The sequence below is a fragment of the Saimiri boliviensis genome, chromosome 1 (assembly GCF_048565385.1).
Source record: "Saimiri boliviensis isolate mSaiBol1 chromosome 1, mSaiBol1.pri, whole genome shotgun sequence".
NCBI classification, from domain to species: Eukaryota; Metazoa; Chordata; class Mammalia; order Primates; family Cebidae; genus Saimiri; species Saimiri boliviensis.
This window is the reverse complement of record NC_133449.1, coordinates 152,339,007-152,365,386: the sequence shown is the minus strand read 5'-3', so window position 1 is coordinate 152,365,386 and position 26,380 is coordinate 152,339,007. Positions and strand designations below refer to the sequence as shown.

Below are 26,380 nucleotides of genomic sequence, written 5' to 3'. Positions count from 1 at the left end.
TTTACTTGTTTACCTACTCAAATTTATCTCAGATCATCTCCCTTGTGGGAGACACTCCTGCTGAGATACATGTAATGTTCTCCATGTACCCCAGGCTTCCAGTGTTCTGGGTCCAGGTTTTTGTTTCTCTTAAGTTATTAGCTTGCAATTCCAGCAATATGTTAGTATAAATTTGGAAACTACAACTACATATGGTTCAAGCTTGATTTCCATATTCTCAATGAATGGAGACTATTTATTTTCTACCCATAGCTCCAAGTAGGGACAAGTCTTCTTTTAGTCTTTATGGAGTTCTCAGTTCAGCTCCTCTCCTTATGCAGCCACAGGCAAGTCTCATCCTGCATGACCTTCCCTTCAAGTCCCAAAGCCACAAGCCACACCCTTTGATGGGTCTGTTATTTCTTTAGTCTGTTGCAGCACTATTCTATGCTGTGAAATAAACAGCACGACATTTCATTTTTATTGATTTAGAATAGTTGTACATATTTTGGGAGTATGTATGATAATTTGATACCTGTGTGTTAATCATACCAAGGTGACTGAGATATCCATTGCCTCAGATATTTATATTTTCTTTGTTTTGTGACCATTATGAATCTTCTAGCTATTTCAAAATATACAATGAATTATTGTTAACTGTAATTTTCCTACTGCACTATCAAACACTAGAATTGATTCCTTTTCTCCAACGTTATACACAATGGAACATTATTCAGCCATAAAAAGAAATGAAATCTTGTAACTTCCAGCAACACGGAGGAAACTGAAGGTCATCAGGTTGAATATAATTATCCAGACACAAAAAGGCAAATAACACATGCCTGACTCACTTGTGGAAACTAAAACGTGGATCTCATGGCAGTGTGGAGTAGAATGGTGGTTACAGGTGTCTTACTCAGTGTTGCCCGTATGTGTGTGGAGTATGTGTTTGATTTTAGGACTTGCTTAGACAATCAATTTAATTTGACTAATGATATCATTTAATGCTATTGGCAAACAGACAGAAAATATGTAGTTTAATACATATTTTGTCAATTTGGTGTTAAATGTAAGTTAAATAGGAGAAAAGAGTGTATAATTTCTAACAGGAGGACAATTGTTACATCTCAAACGTTCCCAAAGTTCGACTGCTTGTATCTTAAAGAATACCTATGCCAGGTGGTGTGCTGGTAAATGTTTTACAGCAGCCTCTCTGAAAACAGAACGGTCCTGATTTGTGTGTTTCCCGGCTTCTCTGGTGTACATTCCCCCAATGTGGACAATTTCAAGCTACTCACAAGCTATAATGAATGCAGTTGGCAAATGTGCATAATTGGCTCTTGCAAGCCAGTTCAGTGTACCAGTGCCACAACAGAAAAGTAGACTCTCTTCTTGACTGTCACCAAAATCAAACAGAAGAGAAATGACATGGCAACACAGTGCTGATACCCATCTTAAGATAAGGTTGCTGTTAGCAGGGAGAGCTTCGCAGTGACCGGCCAGTGTTTGTTCTTAGCCTTTACCCGTGTTACCCCATTGAACCTTACATTCTTTCATGGCTAAGTACTGTAGTATCCTTGGTCTACAGATGAGATCCTGGGGCATGGTGAATTAAGTAATTTGCCTAAATGTATACAATTAGTAAATGGTGGACAAGAGATTCGGTACAAATAAATGATTCCAGAGTTTTTCTAAGAGTTGCCTGACCCTAAAGTGACTCTAGGTTTACTATAAACGCTAATTACAAACATTAGAGTGTCTCGTAGACACAGTCATTTCTAAGTGTAATGAGGGTTATTGTGTAAATAGGCCCCAAGAAAACATTCTGAATAATCGCTAATCAAATATTTTTGTATGCCAGTTGAGTAGGGATGCTATTTTATAAAACGCGAATGGATGTATTTTTAACATATGGTAGACTGACAGTCCTGTTTTCCAGGTTGCCTTTATCCTTTTTGTCTTTCGAGCACATATACCTTTTCAGTATCCTTGTGCCTACAACTAATAGGCCAGCAAAATAAATTTCAGTTTTAGACAAATAGCAGTTCTTTCTGTTAGAATTCTGTTTTACTTGGATAGTGACTCCAAGATTTGCAGTGTTAGTGGCAAAGAATTTATGCAAAATGCTCTTCGAAAGACAACATACTTTTCTACCTTCATCAGTAACTTGTAATAGGATGAATATGGTAAAATCATTTGCTAATCATCCTAGATTATACTATTTTCTGCTATTCATATAAAAGGTCATTTAGCTATTGGGAAGTAAATATGAATTTTCCAAAACTAATTATTTTTTGCTGTGATTTTAAATAATTTTATCTTGTTATTAGTGTTATTTACCTATACTGATTACAAAAATAATAAAAAATAAATCAATAAAAATTTAAATCTAATTTTTACACATTTATAATATATTGGCATTAAAAATTATAAATAAAAATAATATAAATAAAATTCCAATTTTAGACCATAAACTTATAAAATGACAATAAAAGGAGTAGGAGTTTTGTGAGACTTACATGAAATGATGGCTGCAAAGCACTTAGCGTACTGCCTGGCACAAGGGCTCAATGGGACTCATGACTAGAGTAGCAGTTACTTTACTGTCTCATGTAGTTGCTCTTACTAGCAGCTTTACCGTGGAATTTCACTGAATTGCAGGTAATACAAATTACAGTAAATATCAAGTAAATCCTGTAGATGGTTCACTTTCCTACCAGAATCTACGCGACCATCTCTAAAGCGGAAAGCAAGTGACATTCCATTAAGCTGTATGAGGAAAATGTGAAAACTTGGATCTTGATGTTTTTGGGTAAATGTTATTAAGCAAATTATTTTTTATTGATTATTAACACATGGATGGAGCTTTCAGAAAGTTCCTGCACAAGAAGGTCATGTCTTGTCCAGGAAGCAGAGTGTTCTCTGACCGAGTGGGCCCTGTGCAGCAAGGAAAAGGTGACAGCAGTGTCCAGCCTACACTTCTAAATCTATCTACGCTCTTTCTCAACTTTATTAGGAGGGAGGATTATTTTATCAACTGGCCAAAAGATAAATAAATAACCACTTGCTGAATAGTCTATTCCTTCTTTATGGTCTCACCTTTGCAGCATTGTTGAAAATCAACTAACCGTGTATGTGGTCCCATTTCTAAATTTAGTTCCACTGATCTGTTTGTGTCCCTTGATGCCTCTACCATACTGCTTTAGTTACTGTAACTTTATAATAAGTATTAGATTTAGGCAGTATACTGTCTTCACCTTCATTCTTTGTTTTCAGAGGTTTTTTTTTTTTTTTTTTTTTGGCTATTCTAGGTCCTTTGAATTTCCATATGAATTACAGAATCAGCTTTTAATTCCCCACAAAAAAGCCTACTAGGATTTTGATTGGGTTGATATTTGAGAAGTTCAGTTCAAAGGGTGGTGTGAAATCTCTAACTGTAATTGTGGATTTATCTATCTGTCTCTTTTACTTGCAATTCTATCACTGTTTGCTTCTTGTATACCAAAACTATCTTATTAGGTGCGTAGCACTTAGGGTTGTTATATTCTTGTAATAACCTCCCCCTGTTGTTACTTGAAATGATTTTCTTTATCCCTGATAATAGTTTTGTTCTGAAATCTACCTTGCCTGTTACTACTAATAAAGCCATTGTAACTTGTTTTTGACTGGTATTAAATAGTATAGCTTTTCCATCATTTAAATTTTTCCCTATGTCTTTATAGTTCAAGTAGAATTCTTATAAGCACTATATAGTTGACCCATACTTTTCACTCAGTCTGACAGTCCTTGACTTCTAATCATGATGTTTAGACCATTCACATTTATGTTTAGGTGTAAATCCACCATCTTGCTATTTGTTTTTCTACATATTTAATCTGTTCTTTATTCCCCCTTTCCTTCTACCTTTAAAATAGAATTTTTAATGATTTTGTTTTATGAAGCAGGTTTTAACTGACACAGATCTTCTCCACAAAGAGTTTTCATTGATTTTGAAACCGTTTAGATAATATATAAAAATGCAGCTGATTAGTTTGCAGGGTCAACTTATTGACATCAAGAAAAATGTAAATATATTTAAATTTCAACCAAGCATATTAGTCGTTAGGAAACAAAAATATAAGTGTAATTTTTAAGAACAGCCAATACAACCTTTTTTTTTTTTTTTTTTTTTTTTTGAGAGAGAATCTCGCTCTGTCACCCCGTCACCCAGGCTGACGTGTAGTGGTGCAGTCTCAGCTCGTTGCAACCTCCACCTCCTGCCTCCCCTGTTCAAATGATTCTCGTGCCTCAGCCTCCTGAGTAGCTAGGATTACAAGTGTGTGCCACCACATCTGTCTAATTTTTTTGTGCTTTTAGTAGAAACAGGGTTTCGCTCTGTTGGCCAGGCTGGTCTTGCCACCTGCCTCTGCTTCCCAAAGTGCTGGGATTACAGGCGTTAGTCACAGCCAATACACCTTTATTCCATTTTGAATCAACATACTTCTTAACGAATACTTTTCTCAAATAGTATAACTGAAAATCTAAATAGTGAAATAAACTGAACCATCCCTTAAATCACTATTTCCAAAAGTATTAAAGCAGTTGATGATTAATAACATTTAATTATAGTACTTTAATCTAGAAATATGTAATTTTTTAGTAAGAACAAAGACTTATTTGGTAAGTAAAATATTTAAAAATATACCCACTTAATTTTAATGTTTTTAATTTCTATTTATAATATAAATAATACATTAATGCTGTTTGTGTGCACGTAATTACTAACTGTATATTCATTCATTGGGTTTGCATTTCCACAATTTGTTTACTGATAAGATTTTCACAATCAAACATAAGAGGACTTTGGGATCACCAAGAATGAAGCTAAATGTTTTTAAATGATGACATAAAGACAATATCTTCACTCTTGGCCCGTTTAGCGCCATTCTTTTTTTTTTTTTTTTTTTCATTGTTGTTGCCAAGCTGGAGTGCAATGATGCAATCTCAGCTCACTGCAACCTCCACCTCCCAGGTTCAAGTGATTCTCCTGTCTCAGCCTCCCAAGTAGCTGAGATTACAGGCATGCACCACCACACCTAGCTGATTTTTGTATTTTTAGTAGAGATAGGTTTTTGCCATGTTGGCCAGGCTGGTCTTGAACTCCTCATCTTAGATAATCCACCCACCTTGCCCTCCCAAAGTGCTGGGATTACAGGTGTGAGCCACTGTACCTGGCTTCCATTCATATTGTTATGTGGACTGGATAGTCCTACCTATAGATGGTGAGCTATCCTGTAGAAAATGTTATTTAAAAAATGCAAAATGTTGAGAAAGCTACTGTAGCTTACCACCATGGTTTCGGTATTAATTTGCTTTAGACAGTTCCTAACTAATCCCACCTATTTAATAATTCACAGGCATAAATACTGACCCATTCCTTTGCCTCCACTGCATGTTTTTATTTTATCTCATATATTAATTTATAATTATTAGTAAAACATTTGCACACAGATACAGCTACACAAGAGTTCAACCTAATAGAATGGTGAAATGTACCTATCCATTTTGATTAATGTAATTACCAATTTATATACTTTATGGGCACAGTCTGTGACGAATGCAAACTCATTTGAATTTATTGCTGTAACACCAATAACATCCCAAATTCAGTCTTGTTAAGAATAGTAAAAATACACAGTCAAGACTAAAAACCAAGAGAAAGAAATGATGATAAAACCTTCCCAAGGAAGTTGAATTTGATGTGCAGGTGAAATGTGGTAAAATTTTTGTTTTAACAGATTGAGAATTACCTTAGATCTTATATTGATATTTAAAAGTACTAATATCATTTTCTGATTATAAAATGAATGTGTTTAATTTTTATCATTTAAAAATTTAGAAATAGAGTATTTTAAAGAAGACAAATGCCAAGTAATCTCATTAACCAGAGATAATCTCTGATAAAAACTTTTAAAGCGTTGATATCATTTTTTAAAAGCTATTTACTTTGAATCTGCAGTCACGTATGCATATCCCAGTGCATATGGAAATACGGATAATAAAAAAAATAATTCCACCTTGGTTTTAATTTTAGTTCTGATTCTTTAAAACCAAATTCTGAACTTCAGTGACAAGACAATTTAAACATTCTTTTAACTTGGGGGATTTTTTTGGGATTTGCTTTCTAGATGTATCATAGAATTCGTCACTCAGAGTGCATTTACCGGATAATGATGGAAAAGCTGTCCTACCATAGCGTTTGTACTGCAGAGGAGTGGCAAGGCCTCATGCGATTCACCCTTCCTGGGCGTCTCTGCAAGGAAATTGAATTGTAAGTCTGCTGCTTTGTTGGTTTCTTCAGGAAGCATTTTTAATTGAATTGAACTTAAAGTGAAGCAGGTTGTAGAATTAGAGTCACAATTATTATACACATATTACATGTGGGGTTCCATGTGTTGCCATTTTCTCCCTCTGAAGTGATTTGATATTGTGATAGGACTTGGAAATAAAGGCCAGATCACATTATCTTAAAAAAGAAAATCGGAACTCAGTTTTGAAATGAGTTAACCTAAACGTTAGCATTTCTCATTAGTCTCTTGCATACTTTATACCATGTAATATTTAACATTCAGAATGGCATTTAACATAAGATACCAGAAAGTCCTCATTTCCGTATAAATTTAAATTTCGAAATTAAATTCAAGAATGTTGTCATAATTTGACTTTCATACTTTATTTTTTAATCCTATGTTAATATATTTCAGTTACTAGAGGGTGGGACCTGTGATAACTTTATGTTCACTGTAGTGTAAGTGTACACTATCTACATAGGCAACCTTCAGAAGTGACTTAGGTCTAATATTTGCCTTACAATTAAAATTATAGTATATATTATGCCATACTGTTTATTCAAGTCTAATGTTGGTAACTAAATTAGCAAACGAAAAATAGGTTGTAACTTTGGTGTTTATATTAGTGAAATTATTATCAGTTAAAATAGGAGATAGAACAATTACAACTCCAAAAGGCTTTCCCCCTTTTCTGTGATTGAGTATGTATCTAATATTTGTAATATACCTTTTAGTACTTTTAATTTTTCTGATAGCAAATGAAGCATCATTTTTAAACAGATTAATAGAAAATGAATCAGCACCTCAAATATTGGACTAGATTTCTAAGGGAATATGTGGAATTTCTCCCTGGAAATCTTCAGTACCGAGAGATGTGGCTGAGAAGGCAGGAAAAGGGATGGCCGAGCTCCAGGTGTCTCTTTAGCTCCTTGGGACAAAAAGTTAAATTATTCTCTTTAGTTATTATGTTTATTCTAATTACATTTAGTGATAAACTGCCCTTTTAAAATTTCAGATTCCACTTTGACATTGGTCCTTTCGAAAACATGTGGCCTGGAATTTTTGTCTATATGGTTCATCGGTCCTGTGGGACGTGCGGGTATGAATGCCTTTAGAATTTACTTTTTAAAATTTTGGGTGACATAACCTCTTCTTCCTTCTACGTAGATGCCTCGCCACCACCATCTTTGTTTATAGTCATTTAAAAATATTACATATATGCATTACGTTTTTTCTAAATATTCAAATAAAAAAGGGCTGAGATTATTGTACAAATATATAGCCTTTTCAGATTCTCTGTAGGGGCTATCGGGTTGTCTAGCAACGTGGTTGTAGCCTGGTTAGAAAATCTAAAAAGCTTTCATAAAAACAGAGGCTGGAATTCCTTTGCCTATGTAACTGAAACAGACAGGCGTTACTACTAACCAGAATTATACGCTTTTAAAAACCATGTTTAGAATACCACATGTAAATTTAGCATCAACTTTCAACTTAACGTCATATACTGTATCTATTAGAATAGATAAAAAAGTAATATGTCTCCTTATTCGAAGTGCAGTACTTTGTCAGTAATTTAATTATGGCGCCATTTTCTTGTAAATCTTTCCCCACTCTCCTTGGCCTGTCACAGAGGCCTTTCCTGACTTTATATCTGATCCTTCACAGTGTAAACACACAATGTTAAAATGCAAGAATTGTTTTCTTTTGCTCTTTTTTACTCATTTAGGAATTAATGTCTTACAGAGCCTCTTAGTTTCTCTAGACCTAAACCGGCATTTTTCTTGAAACCTGTGTCTTTTCTAGCTGTGACTTTTTATAAATTAGTGTTTCAAAAGGATATTCATAGGATACCTAACTCCAGTGAATTCTCAGAATGCAGTTGACAGTTTGACCAGTTGGAATTCTTAAAATGCCATGCCTTATACTTCAAAGACATTTGAAAATTTTCAGTGGAAGAAAACACAGGTTATATGTTAAGTTTTTATGAATTCTTGACTTACTTGGTATTTTAGAAATCCCTGTTTTATATACGCTTTTGATTTAAGCTGTCTCAAATCTAGTTTGAGAGTTTGTAGGGTCTTAAGTACATAATATAAAAATACATAAACATAAAGTATAACATATAGGTAAAAATATACATCATATTATGTTATATACTGTGTCAATATTTGGATGCGGTCATTTGATACTTAATTTGAGTGTATAATAATACTTTATACTTTGGAATTACTTTGAAAGTATAGTCACTCTAGAAAAGAATCATGATATTTGCAGTTTGTAAGTCTGAGTATTCCTTTTGGAAAATATTAGCTCAGAATACCCTTTAACAAGATGGTACTGTGTTGTCTTTTGAGCACTGTGGGGTGTCGGAAATGAACATAAAACTAAGGAAGATCATGAGGGCCGGTGACGGGTGACTGCGTGCTAATACTGGTATTTTCTCACTGGCGGGACAGTTACTATATCAGAACAGATACTATCAAAGAGTCTTTATTCTCTTCTTTTTTGCTGGAGAAATGGAAAGGAAATGGTGATTGAGTTTTCGGTGCTCATGGGCTCAGTCAGCGTGGAAATCTTGAGAGTTGCAGGAGTATAAGGGTACAGACATGTGTGTACCTAAACTAGAAGGTTCTCCTACAACATAGTGGTTCACTACTGGTTTCAGTCATGACAATTTCTCTTCCATGCAGCTTTGAGCTTGAAAAGTTGTGTCGTTTTATTATGTCTGTGAAGAAGAACTACCGGCGAGTTCCCTATCACAACTGGAAGCATGCAGTCACTGTGGCGCACTGCATGTACGCCATACTTCGGAACAACCACACGCTTTTCACGGACCTTGAGGTGGGTGTGCAGTCTTTACCACCGTTCCTCGTAACCTCAGTAGATTGAATACTGCCTATCAGGAGCGTATTGTTGACATGGATTTGTGACCTGTTATTCCAAGAAAAATTTTGTTTCAATAAATCAATAGCAGCCCATTTTTAGATTCCTATACCCAAACATTTAGCATACTATTTTGCATAGGAAATGTAGATAAAAGAAATTTTAAGTTCACCAAAATATCCCCCAAGGAAACACTAATTCTTTAGTCTGTCTTCTCTATTAAAGCTTAAATGCTCTGAAGGGATATAAACAGTGAATTTTATTCATTGCTCATATGCCCTGGATAATGTAGACATATCCTGCCAGTTTCAGAACTTAGATTATTAAATACAGTGAAGACATAAGTGGTTTTGATCTCCTCCAGCATGAGGAGGCAAAGGGTCTGAAATGTTTAATTAATTTACCTGAATTTAAACACCCAGAGTTAGTGACATATCCAAAGCTTTCAGAATCTCAGAGTTAGAATTGGAGATGGCCACTTCCATTCACCAACCACAGTCAAATTCCCTCACTTGAAAGCCAGGCTAAGTGCTTAGTGACTCCTGGCCACAAGGTTGCTGATTCCACATCTGGACAATCCTGACCTTGAAGGATATTCCTCCTTCTGACCACGTGGGGCCTGGTAGTGTCTACTTACACCTTAGATGGAGTCCTCCCTTCTCTCCTTTGTAAAACTGGGATAATCTTTTAGCTGACATATGACTGTGCAGAGAAAGGAGCTGTCATCTTTGTGATAAATAAATTGTACTCTTCTCAGATTCACATTTAAACTAGAATCCTGTACTCGTGAAGGTCCATCCTATCCTTTTTCCATCCTACTGGACCAAATTCACGGTCTGAGTGGAAAACTCGGAAGATGCATTCTAGGAAAAACAAAAACAAAATAAAACGTAGCATTTTAAAGAAAGAATAAAAAAATTATCCTCTAGTTTTTTAAAAAAATCTTTAGCTCAAGTGGAGTTTAGCCTAATCAGTAATTTATTATTTATAACCTCCCCCCAGAAGATCCAGATGAAATTTCTTCTTTTTTCATGTTTGTCTAAACAATGTCCTTTTCTGTTGAACCCTGTGTATTGAGACTTTCAGCATTTTCTCCATTCTGTTCCTTTTAAGAAAGCAATTTCATTGTCTCATTTTGCCATTTTGCCACACCCTGCGAGTTTAAGAACTATAGAAATTATACTTTCAAATAGCATTGGAATTTATATTCAAAAAATTGAAAATTTAAAGGTAAGTGAGAAAAACTGTTGATACAAGTTGACTCTCATTTAAGTTCCTAAGTCATTTCTGGAATTATATCATTACATTTTCCCAAAACCTCAGATCGTTTTGCCTGAAAAATAATCTCCAAATAACATATGCAAATATTTAAAACATATTTTATAAAGAGGAAATTTAATCTCTGACAGAACCATTAGAAGTTATCATTTGATCTTTTTAAAGGGAAATGCTTAACAAGGGTAATTATTTATACATTATTTTCAGATGTATGATTCTGGCACACCTTTAATAAAACTACTGAAAGTCATATCAATTTTTAAAATGAGTTTAAAAACTGGAAAGATGATAACTTTTACGTATTGTACAAGATTATAAAACCTTGAGATTTCTTAGCAGGTACATGGTGATAACACAGCAACATAAACATGGAAACCACCCCAAAACAAAATTGCTAACAACGTAAGTAATTCAGTTATCTTAAGAACGTCAGGCAACTATGATTGCTAACATGATGTTTCATGGGGTTAGGGGTTACTGGTGAGATTTCCCTTCCAATTATGTTACGGGAAAAACCAGTTCTGCATTATCAGGATAAAGAAGAAGCAGGCATATCGCTAAAAATGCGCCTGTGAGAACCTCTGCTGACTCCCGCAGCAGCACCCCCATCTGTCAACGTCTGCCCTCAGCAGACTCTGCCTTGCCCACGTCCCTGAAATCATCACACTCCTCTCCAGAGCTGACCCTTCTCTTTATCATCTCTGTCACCTCCACCTCTTTGAGAACACTGCCTAGCCATGCTTCCCACTCTGCTCTTTTCCTCCGTTATCATGCTCTCACCCCTCTTTTCTGGATCATTGCTGTCTGCATGTAAGCATGCATTTTTGACTTCCATCTTACAATATGCTCGGATCTGCTGCTCTGCTCAGCTCCCTCCCTGTTTCTTAGCTCTTCATTGCACTAAACCCCATGTAAGTGTTAACCTACTGGCTCTTTCAAAATCCTGTCCTTGAATTCTTTCTGAAAATGACTCTGAGCAAGCTTCTGACCTTAACATCCCAGAAAATGCCCTGCTCCAGGTCACCAGTGACCTGCACCTTGTGAGATCCAAGGGTCAGCACTCAGTGACTTCACTTGAATCCCGGGACACTCGGCACTCTTGGTTTTTCTGCAGATGCACTGGCTGTTCCTCCCTTGGGTTTTTTTGTTGGTGGTGTTTCTTATTCCTTCTCTTTCCTCATGTATTAAAGGTGGAATACTTGAGAGCTTAGACCTTGACCCTTTTCTGTCCTCAAAACTATGACCTTGGTGAGCTCAGCCAATCATGTGGCCTTAAATGCCACATGAGCACTGACAGTTTCATTTCTTCAGCCAAGGGCTGTCTCCAGACCTTGAGGTTTCAATAGCTTCTACCTGCAAATCAAAATCTCCACTTGTCAGATCTCCACTTGCCTATCAAGTAGACTTCTCACCCAGTCTAAATATGAACTCCTGACCTCTCTCCTCAAACCCGTTCCACCTACAGTTCTCCCGTATCAGTCGATGGTAAGCATGACAGCTTCTAAGGCCAAAAAATTTGAGATCATATTTGACCCCCTCCTCACCTCCTTCCTTTTCACATCTGACAGTCAAAAAATCCTGTTGGTTCTGCCTGCAAATTGCATCCAGACTTTAATCACCCCTTAGAAGGTTTCCTTGTTACTATCCTGGTCTAAAGTTCTGTTACATTTTGTCTCAATAAAGTTCTGTTACATTTTGTCTCAATTACGTTAGAAACCTCCTCACTGATCTCTCATCCCCCTGGAGTCCGTTTTCAACACAGTTGCCAGAATAATCTTCTAAACATGTAAGGAAGATGATAACACTGCTCTGCTAAAACCCCGTACCAATAGTTCCCCCGATCACTGAGAATGTGAGGTCTATGTGATGACTGCCTTCCCCGACTCTGCCCCGCTGGCCGCCTTCCTAGTCCTCCAAGTCTCAGGGCACACTCGTCTTCAAGTGTGTGTTCCCACTGCTCCCGGGCCTGGTGTGATCCTCTCCCACACTCCGCTCACCTCTCCTTCCCCTCTCTCAGGTCTTTGCTCACACCTGGCCTTTTCATGAGACCTGCCTGCGTAGTACTTTATTTCATAACCAACCTGACTCCCTCTAATTCCCTTTAGCCTGCTCTCCCTTTTTCCTATATGTTTGCCTTTCTTACCTGTTATGTTTATTGTTTATAATAGCAATAGCATTGCTAGAATTTAACACCGAAAAGGTTTTGCAGAAACTGGCTTTTCTTTGTGGGGATTTGCTTTATCTGTAATTCTTTGGAACATTTGTTTTATATCACCTTTAATTTGATACCTCCTGCACCTATTCCTAGAGTTAAGAGAGAAACTAAAAAATAATTTGACTGTCAGATTCATAAGCAGAGAAACAAAGAAAGGGGCTATAAATAAGTTAGATTATCTGGAAATTCAAATATCCCTAAGGGTGTTTGCTGTATTAATGCCAGAAAGTCATGTGACATGAATGTGAGCTGTAAGTGTGCTCTAGTTTGTTTCTGTGTTTTGAATATCTTTGCATCATATTATCTTTTAAGCGCAAAGGACTGCTGATTGCGTGTCTGTGTCATGACCTGGACCACAGGGGCTTTAGTAACAGCTACCTGCAGAAGTCCAACCACGCTCTGGCAGCTCTCTACTCCACCTCCACCATGGAGCAGCACCACTTCTCCCAGACGGTGTCCATCCTCCAGGTGAGTCCCCTCGCACCATCTCCCGCTTTGTCTAAAGGGCTACCTAAGAGACAGTGATACTTCATAGGTGGAAATGGAAGATCAGTCTGGCTTCCTCAAAACCAACAGCTGCATTTTATTGTAGGACCTTATATTTATAGTCATAATTAAATAATCATGTTTTTTGCATAAAGAATTCTTTACAAAGATTTTGAATATATGTATTTTGCAATCACATTTGTTTTTAAAATACTATATCCATAAGTACATGGAATCCTAAAGCAATACTTACTTTACATAGTTTAAATCAATTAATTTTATAGATTAACTTATTCTTGAACCAGAATGTATTAAACAGTAAATCTTTAAAGTTAGATAAATTTAAGGTTTTAAGTGCATTGTATGTGGCCTTATTTTTTTTTTTACATTGTCTGTTTTTTTACTTTGTTGCTTTTAAGATGTTCTTGGTAATTGGTATAGACAATCTCAGGTATCACTTCAATATGATATACATGCTCCTTCTTTCTTAAATGGTTTTTCTCAAACTCACCTTTAAAAGGTAGCTGTTACATCATAATGATTTGATTCCTATCATAAACAATTTTTGAAAATATAATCTGTGTGAGGCTTAAGATAGTGGACCCTGTATATTCCTTTCACTGTCAGCATCTCTAAGTAGGAAGAGAAATTGTTGTTACGTCTTCTGATGATGTGTCTAAGGGAAAGGATTTTGAGTTTTCAGGATGTCACAGCAAAATGCCAACAGTGACTCTACGAGTAATTGGCCACAGGCAGGTTGCAAAGCAGAAAGACTTGGCCACTTGGTGCAGTTTTTCTCTGTTGAACAGGCTGGGCCTCCTCTAAACGCCAGGATTTTTTTTCTCCCCTCAGTTTCCCGAAGGCTTCTATTAGTGCCTCCTCATTTAACCATACACGTGATTGGCAGCGCTGCATGCTCAGTCCTTCTTAAAACTCAGAAACGTACCTGTCCAGGTCTCATTTCCTCAGGCCTGCGCAGGTAAATGATCACCTTACTCTATTGTGCGTGCTCTTCTAATGACCTGCTGTGTAAAAGTGAACAGTGTTTTAGATATGGAGCTAGTTTAGTCATTTTCAAGCCATCCCCAGTAGGTAGCAGATGTTGAGCTTGCTCATGGGCCAGCTCAGTCCTGAAAGCAATATGTAGTCACCATTTCTGTCATTTGCTTCGTACCAGCTCTTTTAAATGACATATGTTTGGATAGATAGATACATACATGCATGAAACAAGTGTACATAGAAATTTAAACAGGATAAAATGTGTGTGTGTGTCTATGTATGTGTACATGTTTATACATACATGTAAAACATGCTTTTTGTAAATAGATGAACATTCCAAAACTTCATGACAGCTTATATCTACTTTGACCTCACTCATCATTTGAGACTATTCATTTGTATAAGAAGTATGCCAGGCCGGGCACGGTGGCTCATGCCTGTAATCCCAGCACTTTGGGAGGCCGAGGCGGGTGGATCACGAGGTCAAGAGATCGAGACCATCCTGGTCAACATGGTGAAACCCGTCTCTACTAAAAATACAAAACATTAGCTGGGCATGGTGGCGTGTGCCTGTAATCCCAGCTACTCAGGAGGCTGAGGCAGGAGAATTGCCTGAACCCAGGAGGCGGAGGTTGCGGTGAGCCGAGATCGTGCCATTGCACTCCAGCCTGGATAACAAGAGCGAAACTCCGTCTCAAAAAAAGAAGAAGAATGCCAGAAACAACATCAGGATGACTTCACTTAGAAATAACTAGGAGTCACTGAATTAGCACCCCATGTTCTAAATGAATTTGTGCACTTGACAGTGCAACATTGCTAGCAGTTTAATCACAACTGAATTTTAATAGCCAATATAGAATTTCTTTAGAAAGCCTATTTTAAATATAATAGGATTAGTTTTGAAGTAGGTCAGAATTGCAAACTTTATTGCCACTGAGTAGAATAAAAAATAAACCTTGTAATATGGCAGTCACATGGAGGCAGGTGGGAATGAGGAAGCTCCAGGTCCATCTAAGCCCTAAGAAGGCTTGGCCCAGTTGCTGCCATCAAAAATGGATGTTTAGGGTGATTTGCCTCCATTGTGGCAAATCCTCAGCAAGGTGGAGATTGCAGATTATGGAATGCAGTGTTCCTAAAAATGATCAGAACTAGTAACAGGAACTCATGGCAATCAGTTAAGTTGAGACAGGTAAGCTGTTAGCATTTAAAAAGGTGTGGGAGAACAGGTTCAGATATTAGAGCTGGAATTTCAGACATTGATGAAGTAGTAATAGCAAATGTGTTCTCCTGCTTAGAGAAGACAAGGTCCTACGTACACTGCAGAAACAGAAGCTGGGAATAAGAACTAGGGATTGCTGCAAATTCAGATGAAATATTACGAGTTTGAAAAAACAAATTTATATATTTGATTGACAAAAACCCTTCCATTTGAGCTACGCTCAGGGAGAAATCATACTGGGGTCGTAAACAGACAGCCCCATCTACATGGGCAGGAATATTCAGAAGAGCATCTTCCTTTTCTGAAAACGTCTGTACTCCTGGCTGATTTTACAGTTATCCCCATGATACTTCTCTGAGTGTCTTTCCAGATTCATCTAACTGGTTCCTAAAATTCAATTTAATAACAAACATATTTATTGAGCACCTTCCATTTGCCAACACCTGCTTTAGGCACTGGGAGTAAGTGATAAACAGAACAAGCATAAATCCCTGTCCTCTGGAACTCAGTCTAGAGTGAGGAAGGCCTGAGTCCCCTGACTTCTGCCCTTACATTGTTCTCATTGGCTCACCACTGGGCACATCTGTGGCTCTAACTGACAGTGGTACCCTGAGGACTCTCAGACCCATGTGATTCCGCCTAGTGCTCAGTCAGACTTGGGCCCAAGTGCTTGAACTCTGTGTTCCGTACGGCCCGACTTGTGCTTGGTGTTATACTTATGTAGGTGCCTTCTGTATTTTCTGTCTCTGTGACGGCAACATCATTTTCCCCTTCTTTAGCCTTATCTTCCCATTATTCCATCCCATTACTACCAGGTCCTGCTGGTTTTATATTTCATCAGAAGACACCTACAAGCTTGACTAATTAAGATGATATCCTTGGGTAACAGTTAAAAACTCCAACTTCCAGTCACGAAAATAAGACAGAACAATGTGTACTTTCATGATGTGAATATCTGTTGCTTTTGAAATATGGTCACATTTCTGAAAATTATCTATTTATACCCACATTTCAGGATCCCATGGCTTCTTACTAGTCTGTATAGCAGTACTATTTCTGTGACTCAGCTAGAGAGTTCTTCCAATTTGTCTGCACTACATATAATTTACTGTTATGTATTACAATTACAGCAAAATTATTGTACTTATATTCAACACTACCTGTGCTAATAATCTAAAATATATGACATGGTGGCTAGTTTAAATCTGTCCTTTTCTATGGATATGTTCTGAATGGAAAAGGTGTTTGGCTGTCAGATTCATTTCTAGGCATATATTTGTTTGTTCATCTCTCTTTCCTTAATTCTGACTGTGGAAGTTACACTGGTAGATTTTATCATCATCATCAGTCATCGTTGTTATAATAGTCATCATTTTATCATGTATTGGGTGCTTACAGTGAACCAGAAACTTAACTATTTTGCACATATTTTAATACAGCTTATTTTTATTATATCCCTGTAAGATAGGTATTATTATTATTTGCATTTTACAAATGAGAGTAATACGCATCAAAGAGTTTAACTATTCGTCACATAACTAATACAGAATGACATTAAAAACTAGAATTATTGGACTCCAAAATCTGTGCTCTTAATTACCATACCATAATGCTTCCTAATAGGTGGTTTTATGTACTAGGTAATTAAATTTCAAAATCAGTATTTTACGTATTTTAAAGGCATTGCCATCATGAGTGCTTGATGCACTTAGTTGCCTCATTGACTTGTTTTTCCTAAAGTACCTAAACAATTCAGCCCATACCTCTGGCTTCCTATAGCAGTGCTTGACACAGTGGGGCAGGATTGCTGAAGATCAAGGCCTGGACTGGTTGTCATGCAGGCACAGAAATGTGAGCTTCAGGGTCTTTCCGTAAGAATCTCCTTAATAGAGCCTAGCATCATAGGACTTTTTGAGGCGTTATTTGTGATTAATAATAATATGTTTTAAACTGTCTGAGGAAGATCTGTCAGTCTGTCTTCCTGCCTTGGCTCTGGCCTACCTCCAGTCTACACTGCTGCTGGAATGATAGCTCTGAAACACAAATCTCATCATGTTGCCAGCTAACTTAAAACTGTCAACAGCTCATAATTACCTTCAAGATGATATTTCAGTTCCATAATCAAGCCATTAAAAACTATTTGAGGTTCCTACTCCCTATTTCCCTACTCAATTTGCTTAGCTGTATGGACTTTCTATAGTTCCTACCAAATATCACTATTTCTGTGATCTCAGCTGCCCCACGTCACACGCTGCTCCTCCTACCTCTACTCGTCTTTCAGAATTCATGTCCTCACCAAGGAAAAGCCTTCCATGTAAATAAAGGACTTCTTCCATGGTAATGTATTTAGCTCAGTCATAGAGAGCATTCCACTCTATGTTAATTACATGCTTTTATGCCCAGATGTCTTCCACTAAACTGTCAACTCCTTAAAAAATGAAACTTTTTTACTGTTTGGAACTTTGGATATAGTAATTACCGAACTACTATGTCCTTACACAAAATGGAGCACTACAGATTAAATATCTGCCAAAAAAAGGAAGACATATTGTATGTTCTTCATTGTGATGGGAAAGACAGCTGTGGCAAGAAAGCAGTGGCTCCCTAACGCCCCAGCAGTGGACAGAGTACTCAGAGCCTTTAGGATCCTCAGATTAAGGGCTGGAAGGCATTTTGACCGTCATCTGTTTAAGGGAGTCCCTGGGTCATCTTTAAGAATTGGCACCAATTTCCACAATGTTTCCATTCTCTAACATCGGATCTCAGCCACAGCATTTACAACCAGAGCCTACCTGTGTGCTTTCACAGAGATGAGAATTACATGCCGTTCACCCCTGTTAAGTTTTAAAAACATTCCTGGGTATAAAAAGTTTACTATTCCATGCTTGATGCATCCAAAATGGAATCAGCCAGCTTGAATTAACATAGACTTCAAACTACTTAACCATAATAAAATTATCAATGGGTATATAAGAGTATTACATTGTATTGTAAGGCTTTATTATGTGTTAACGAATGTGAGACTGGAGGCTTAAAGAAGATACTGTTTATCTGCTGTGCTTCATTGCTTGTATCCCCCTGCCTCATTTTCTTTAGTTTGGGTAGCAGCAAATGCTAGATTCTCTTAAAGAAAAGGGAGACATTTATTTTTTGTTTATTCATTCGTTCCCTTTACTCTTGTAAAATATTGAAGGAGACAGCAAATGAGTTATGCCTTTTTATTATAAAAGCCCTCTACTGAGCTTTTTCACCTAGCTTCCTTTAATACTGAAAAGTAATGACTCTTAAATAGCATAAATTATTTAAAATGAATCTTAGGTTTGGGTCAGTCGACACTTTTGGGAGTCTGATAAAAGCATGAGTTTACAGATGACACACTCAGTGTATTATGTAGAATTACAGTGAGTTTATAACTCTTTTGTCCCCAACAGAATTTATAGAGCCTAGGCTAAGGAGTCCTTATTTTAGAATTTTTTTAAAAATTCAACAGCAGACTCAAATTTTTGTGTACTATAACGTAACAGGTTATGGTGGTAATTGCTGTTGATAAAAAGAGTAGGGCATGCAAATACAAAGCATAAAAATGTATCAACTGTGATTCCCTTCACATGACCTGCAGAAAGCAGATATGTACATGAGCACCAGCCGGACATACTGAAACATGAAGCGAGAAATACACTTCATGTTTTTCTCAGGTCACAGGCATTAAGTGTTGATGCAGAGGTGATGGTCACATCAAAGGAAAGCAGATACCACCACATGAATCAGAGTAAATATTTCCTTCTGACTTCCTACAACAAAAATGAGGAGAGTTGAGGTTGGATGATAACTGGGTTCAGCCGCCAGCCCAAAGCTGGACTCCCCTCCTGTTATCCCCATCAGTCACTAACCAGCCTGTGCTCAAACGGCTCCACTCATAGCATCTCATGCACAGTCCCTGTGGGAACTCCAAACTAATATAAGTATTGTAATTTGAAAGTGAAGGTATGTGTTTGAAAGTGCTTTATAAGCTGTAGAACTTCCTACAATTGTAAGGCCTTACTACTGTTATTGCCAGGAAAATAACTAGAACTGAGTCTATTTGTTGCATTTATCATACGATAATTCAAATACTTCTAAGACTTTAAGAGCAAGTAATCTAGGACTATTCTAGCAATTGCAAACAAATGGTGCATGTACAGTTTCATTTAAGAATATGAAGAAACAGTGTCTTAGATGTCTAATTTTGTAAAGAAATATACTTCAATCATTTTGTTTTTACTGCATTTTAAGTCAATAAATGTATATTAAGAAAAGTGAAATTAATTAAAAATCAACTTAGAGTAGTACTGTATTGACTAATAATGAAATGTCATCAAGTGATTGATGAATCTACAAATTGATTGCATCTTAATTATCTCAAACTTTTTAGTTTCAACAAAAGCTTTTTTTTCTCAATTATAAATTGAAACCTTAAAATCTTCAGAGGAAGAAATTATTGTAAGTTTTTTAAAAGATTAATACACAGAATAATATTCTGAGCCAATAGAATACAGATTACCAATGTTCTAGTCTCATTTCGGGTAATGATCTGCCATTTGCACCTCCTTTGAGAATAGAAGATGATCCTAGAGTTGTTGCACCTTCAGTAATTTGTGCTTTATGGAAAGATATTTTTGCTCTTAGAGTTTTTGATGTGTTTGAATACACATTATATTGAGGTTGTAGGACATTTTCTTGTAGGATACAGAGAACTATATTACTATTCACTAGGCATGCTTTGATATGTTACAACCTGAAGTGGACAAAGATATAGATGGCTTTTTAAGCCCATTAAGGTTCTAGTATAATACAAAAATTAGCTGAAGTTTTTAATTAGCTTAAGAGGAAAAGTCTTTAACTTAAATATTTTACATTTTCAAGTTCTTTATTAGAAATATGCAAGAACTAGGTATATTTAAGTCACTGGGGTTTTGTGGTAGTAAATGATGTGATTGTAGTTGAACTAGTTGCTTAAAGTGGTAACGTCGTTTTTTCTGTAGCCAAAATACTATTTCATTAGTCATTTCCAACTATTGTTTTCCCCAAACCTTTCTTTAGTGCACCAAATGTCATTGACTGACTATATTGTTTCAAATAACTGAAAATGTCATAAGATTAGAACTTGTGCTTGTTACTGGTGGTTTTTATTTGTATTTTTTCCGTAGTTGGAAGGGCACAATATCTTCTCCACCCTGAGCTCCAGTGAATATGAGCAGGTGCTTGAGATCATCCGCAAAGCCATCATTGCCACAGACCTTGCTTTATACTTTGGAAACAGGAAAGAGTTGGAGGAGATGTACCAGAATGGATCACTAAACCTTGATAATCAATCACATAGGTAAAAATAATTTTAAAAAGCTTAGAAGCTCAGAAAGTGTTATCTGGAATAAATTGATACTTAAGAAATATAATGTGGCATAAGTTTATGTTTGAAAAAAGGTATGTAAAAGATTTACATGTTTTTCATTTTATGTACATCTTGTTTATATTTGCTTTAGACATTTTGTTGTTTGACAGAGTTGCTGACAATGTCTAATGAAGATAAGTAAAATATAGATTGGAAGTTAAACTAGTCACACAGGGACTGGCACCTTGAAAAGAAAAGCCTGATGTGATGTTTTCCCAAGAGGTCCCTTCTTGCATTGATCCCCATTCAGGATCTGGCCATTGGCCTCAGTGACTCAAGAGCAAATCAAATTGGATTCCTGTTTCAGAATCCAATCCTATTAAGCAAGCTAATGTGATTGGTGTAGAAACTGGACTCCCCTTTTATTGATCTGCAAATGTATAATGCAGTCACAAAGATCAGAATATTGGCATCCCATGAGGTCAGAATCATTTAGGAAGCCAAGTAGCAATAAAAAGTTTATTTGGTGAACATGGAATTAGAACAAGGAGGATTAGATAAATTACATGTCCTAATGGAATCAAGCTAAATTAGTCTGATGCCCTTTTGTTTCTGAGGATGGGTGTCTTGCCTGGTGGATTCAGAAATATGTCAGGTATGTTCATTATGAGCCTGTTCACCCATCTGCATATGAGATCTAAGTTCATTGGCTAACCTGCCATCGTCTCCCCTTGACAGTTTGTAGCGGTAACACTAGCTTTTATTGCTGTGGCTTTCCTGTTCCTGTTTGCATGTCTGACCAACTTCATCTTAAGTGAGGACATGTTTCTCTCCAGGCCAGTGAGCGCTTCTTGACTGCTTCCATGCCAGTCTTACTGAATTTGGATTTACACTTTTTGTCCAGGTGTTCTGTATATCTCCTCTGTGATTCATTAAGTACTGATCCTACATTTGTTCTTTGGGACAGACTGTTTTAAAGTTCTTAGAAACAATTCATTATTCACTCAGGTACACCAAACACAAAATATTAGTTTTACAAATGACTACAGATATCTAATAAAGTTCACCTCTTCAAGAATAAATACTATGTGTATAATGATATTGATGCCTTTAGATAACAAGCAGTTCTTTGTGATTGCACTTACTTTCAAACTGGACACCAGATTTTGTAGAGCTTGAAAGTGATAGAATTTGGAGAATGCTATTTGAGAAAACAATACAAAGAAATCTTCTTTTCATACATGGCAGTCTGAGAACACTGCCAGGGCCTCTCCCAGGACCATACAGAGGGTTGGTATCAGGGAAAAGCCATGAAACATCCACTAGGATGTTCTAGCATATAGTTCTTTTCCTTCAGCCCAAGTGAGAAGAGTGGTCTATAGTCTTTATGTCTCCAGTAGGTTGTGTGCAGTCCTTGTTCCAAGACCTACAGAAACAGGTGCTTGTTGAGTGTTTTTTTAATGTCAATTCTAAGATTAGGGAAATAGAGTCTTCAGGAAATATCCCTTGGTTTCCTGAAACCCATGTTTTGTTTTGTTTTGTTTTGTTTTGTTTTGGCAGCAGGTGGGGGGTTATAAATAAGAATCATGTAACTAGTATCTAGTTTCTCGAATATATTCTTTTCAGCAGAATGATTACAATAATTATTATAAAATAGAAAATGTAAGCATTTACTTGAAAATAACATCACTTTTGGTACTCATGTACGTAAGTATATGGTACATACTGTGTAATTATGCATGTTTAAATAATTTTTATACATGATAACTTGAAAAGCTATTTAAACAAACTGCATTGAAACATGCATTGGAAGGCAATGCATGTTTAATAATTCAAATAATGTAGAGGTATAAAGAAAAAGTAATATATTATTCTGCATTCCAGTATCAACTGTCTGTTTCATGTAATGTCATCTTATGCATTTTTCTGTGATTTTTCAAAGGTAGGGGTGTGTGTGTGTGATACAGTATGTTCAGGCATAAGTCAGAGATATTCTAAAAGAAACTTTATAATAAAGGAAGTCACAGAAATTTTTTGGTTTCCCAGAGCATATAAAAGTTATACCATAGAGCCTATTAAGTATACAATAACATTATATCTAAAAAATACATACCTTAATATAAAAATACTTTATTGTTTAAAATGCTAATGATCATCTAACACTTCAGAAAATCATAATCTTTTTACTGGTGGACTGTCTTGTCTCAACATGAATGGCTCCTAACCAGGGTGGTGGTTGCAAATCATAGGACAGGAGGAATGCATGTGGCAATTTCTTTTCTTCTTTTTAAAAGATGGGGTGTCATTCAGTCTGTCAACGAGGTTGGAGTGCAGTGGCATGATCATAGCTCACTGCAGCCTCAAACTCCTCAGCTCCAGGGATCCTCCCACCTCAGCCTCCTGAGTAGCTGAACTATAGGCACATACCACCACATCCAGCTAAATTTTTTCATTTCTTATTTTAGAGATAGGGTATTGCTGTGTTGCCCAGGCTGGTCTCAAACTCCTGACCTCAAGCAGTTCTCCCACTTCAGCCTCCTGAATAACTAGGATTATAGGAAAGAGCCACTATGCCCAGCCTGGATGTGGCAATTTCTTAAAATAAGACAGCAGTGAAGTTTATCACATCAGTGGACTCTGTCTTTCACAGAAAATATCTCTGCAGCTTACGACGCTCTTTGATAGCATTTCACCGGCAGCAGACCTTTTAACACTAGAGTCATTCTTCTCAAACCCTGCCTCTGCTTTATCAAGCAAGTTTATGGAATATTCTAAATCCTTTGCTGTCGTTTCAACAATGTTCCTAGCATCTTCACCAGGAGTAGAGAAACTTTCTTAGCTCATCCTTAAGAAGCACCTCATGCATTCAAGTTTGATGATGATTCCATCAGTCATCATTTTGAGGCTCCACTAGTTTCTACCACATCTTTCACCACTGAAGTCTTGAAGCATTGACTACCTCCTATGAATCATGAATGTTCTCAATGGAATCTTGAATGGTGAATCTTTCCCAGGTTTCAGTTTACCTTTCCCACATTCATTAGAGAAATCACTATCTATAACAGCTACATTTTTATAAGACATATTTCTTAGATAATAGGACTTGAAAGTCAGAATTACACCTTGACCCATTAGCTACAGAGTGGATGTTGTCTCCTTGTACATGTCCATCACAGCTCTTGAGGGTTCATTGTCAGTGCGCAGTCACAGTTTGAATGGAACCTTTCATTCCGAGCAGGAGGTTTCTATGCTAGGCTTAAAATATTCAATTCATCATGCTCTAAACAAATGTGCTGTCATTGAGGCTTTGTTGTTCCATTTATAGAGCACAGACAGAATCGATTTAGTGTAATTCTTACGGACCCTAGAATTTTCAAAATGGTAAATGATCATTGGCTTTTCCCTGATGTCACCAGCTGCATTAGCCCCTGACAGGAGAGTGAGCTCATCCTTTGAAGCTTTAGAGCTAGACACTGACTTCTCCTCTCTAGATATACAAGTCCTAGATGTCTCTAATAGATGTTTTGTCTATAGTGAAAATCTGTTACTTGGTTAAACTGCCTTCATCCACTAGCTTAGCTAGATCTTCTCAATGACCTGCGACAGCTTCTACATCAGCACTTGCTTCAGCTCGCATTATTTTACCTTTCTTTAAACCTCTCGAACCAATCTCTGCTACTTTCAAACTTTCCTTCCGCAGCCTTTTCACATCTCTCAGGCTTCACAGGATTGGAGAGAGTTAAGGCCTTGCTCTGTATTCGCTTTTGGCTTAAGGGAATGTTGTGGCTGGTTTATCTTCTATTCAGATGACTAACACTTCCTTCATATCATCAAGAACACTTAAGTGCCCTTGTGATCACTGGAGTGGCACTTTTAATTCCCTTGAAGAACTTTTCTTTGCCTTCACAACCTGACTGTTTAGCCCAAGAGTCCTCGCCTTCAGCCCATCTCAACTTTAGATGTGCCTTACTAGGTTTAGTCACTTCTAGCTTTTGATTTAAAGTGAGGGACATGTGACTTTCTTTCACTTGAACAGTTAGAGGACATTCTAGAGTTATTAATTGGTCTAATTTCAATATTACTGTTTTTAGGGAACAGGAATGTTCAAAGACAGGGAGGGAGAAAGGGGAACAGCCAGTTAGTTGGTGGAGCAGTCTGAATACAGGCAACACTTATCAATTAAGTTTACCATCATATATAGGCGTGATTCATGGCACCCGCAAATAATTACAACAGTAACATCAAAGATCACTGAGCATAGATCACCATGACAGATATTGTAAAATAATGAGAATGTTTGAAATATTTTGAAAATTACCAAAATGTAACATAGAGACTCAAAAGTGAGCCCTTGCTGTTGGAAAAATGGTGCCGATACACTTGCTGTACAAAGGGTTGCCACAAAACTTCAATTTCTAAGGAAAACAAAACCACAGTATTTGTGAACCACAGTCAACCAGAATGCAATAAAACGATGTATGCCTGGAACGTATATTGCCAACAGTTTACACATATGTTAAATTCTCAGAAAAGGCTGTAGAAATTCACACTCCTTCTAACGTAAAAGTGAAAACTCCTTCTCATTATATGTACCATTCTCTAACCACTCACTGTGTTGAAGATCTTTTCGTGTTTGTTTATTGCTTATTATTCTGACTTCTGTGTATTTCTCTATTCATAAACTTTGCCTTTTTTGGTCGAATTATTTACTTTTTTATATATCAGTTTTCATGCTATATTTTTGTTAAGGATATTAAAATTTTATTTTATATATTAAAGATATTTCTTTAGGTGAGTTTCAAAAAACTTCTTCAGATTTTCTTTTGAACACAAAAAAATTAGTTTCAGGAGGACAAATTTTTTATCTTTTAAAAAAATCAAGTCTCATAGTAACAAATAATAATTAAAATGTTCTTTTTTTTAGTTTTAATTTTTATATTTGGATATTAATTCTTCTAGAGTTATATTTTTATGAACATACTTTAATTCTGATGGAATGAGTCGATACCATTAAGTTGATACCATTAACGAATAATAAGTTTTCTCCTGAATTGAATTTATTACATTTTCTCATAAGCTTGGATAATTTTTGAGACCCCTTAAATCATTTATTACTAATTATCCAATCCTCAACTATAGTCATACAGCTTTGGTTCTGTCAATATGTTGAAATGTATCATACTTACCTGCTCAAATAATCTTTACTTTCAATTCATGGAAATTGTCATTTTGTAAAAAAATGTTTTAAGAAAAATTTCAAACTTACATTAAAGTAGAAATAATCAAATGTACAGCCATACGTAGATTCAAGAATTATAAATAATTTACTATATATTTTTTTTGCTTCTTTTTTGGAGGTAGGGAGTGTACCATTTCAACATAAATTATAGACCTTCTGGCCCTTTGCTTCCTTCATCATTAATATTTAAAAAGAAAAAGACTATTCTGCTTCAGACTTTATTTGTGAATGTAATTTTTCTGACTTCTAACTGGAAATGCAGTTTCCAGTATGTTTAAAATTGTGAATTTGTAAATAGATGTATGTCATTTTTGCTTCACGTTTTGAAACTGTTATTTGGTGCTTACACATTTAGATTTATTATGTCTTCTCAATAATTTACCCT

At 36.4% G+C, this 26,380-nt stretch overlaps 1 protein-coding gene across 1 annotated transcript in view; it reads left to right on the top strand.

Annotated features, from left to right (window-relative positions):
• Window positions 1-26,380, top strand: part of LOC101027425 (cAMP and cAMP-inhibited cGMP 3',5'-cyclic phosphodiesterase 10A-like) — a 128,488-nt gene that overhangs the window by 64,600 nt on the left and 37,508 nt on the right. The window contains exons 11-15 of the mRNA XM_074406823.1: window positions 6,147-6,289; window positions 7,324-7,407; window positions 8,999-9,149; window positions 12,997-13,152; window positions 20,575-20,747. Of these exons, the coding sequence (XP_074262924.1) occupies window positions 6,147-6,289; window positions 7,324-7,407; window positions 8,999-9,149; window positions 12,997-13,152; window positions 20,575-20,747 (707 nt within the window). The remainder of the gene's footprint in view (window positions 1-6,146; window positions 6,290-7,323; window positions 7,408-8,998; window positions 9,150-12,996; window positions 13,153-20,574; window positions 20,748-26,380) is intronic.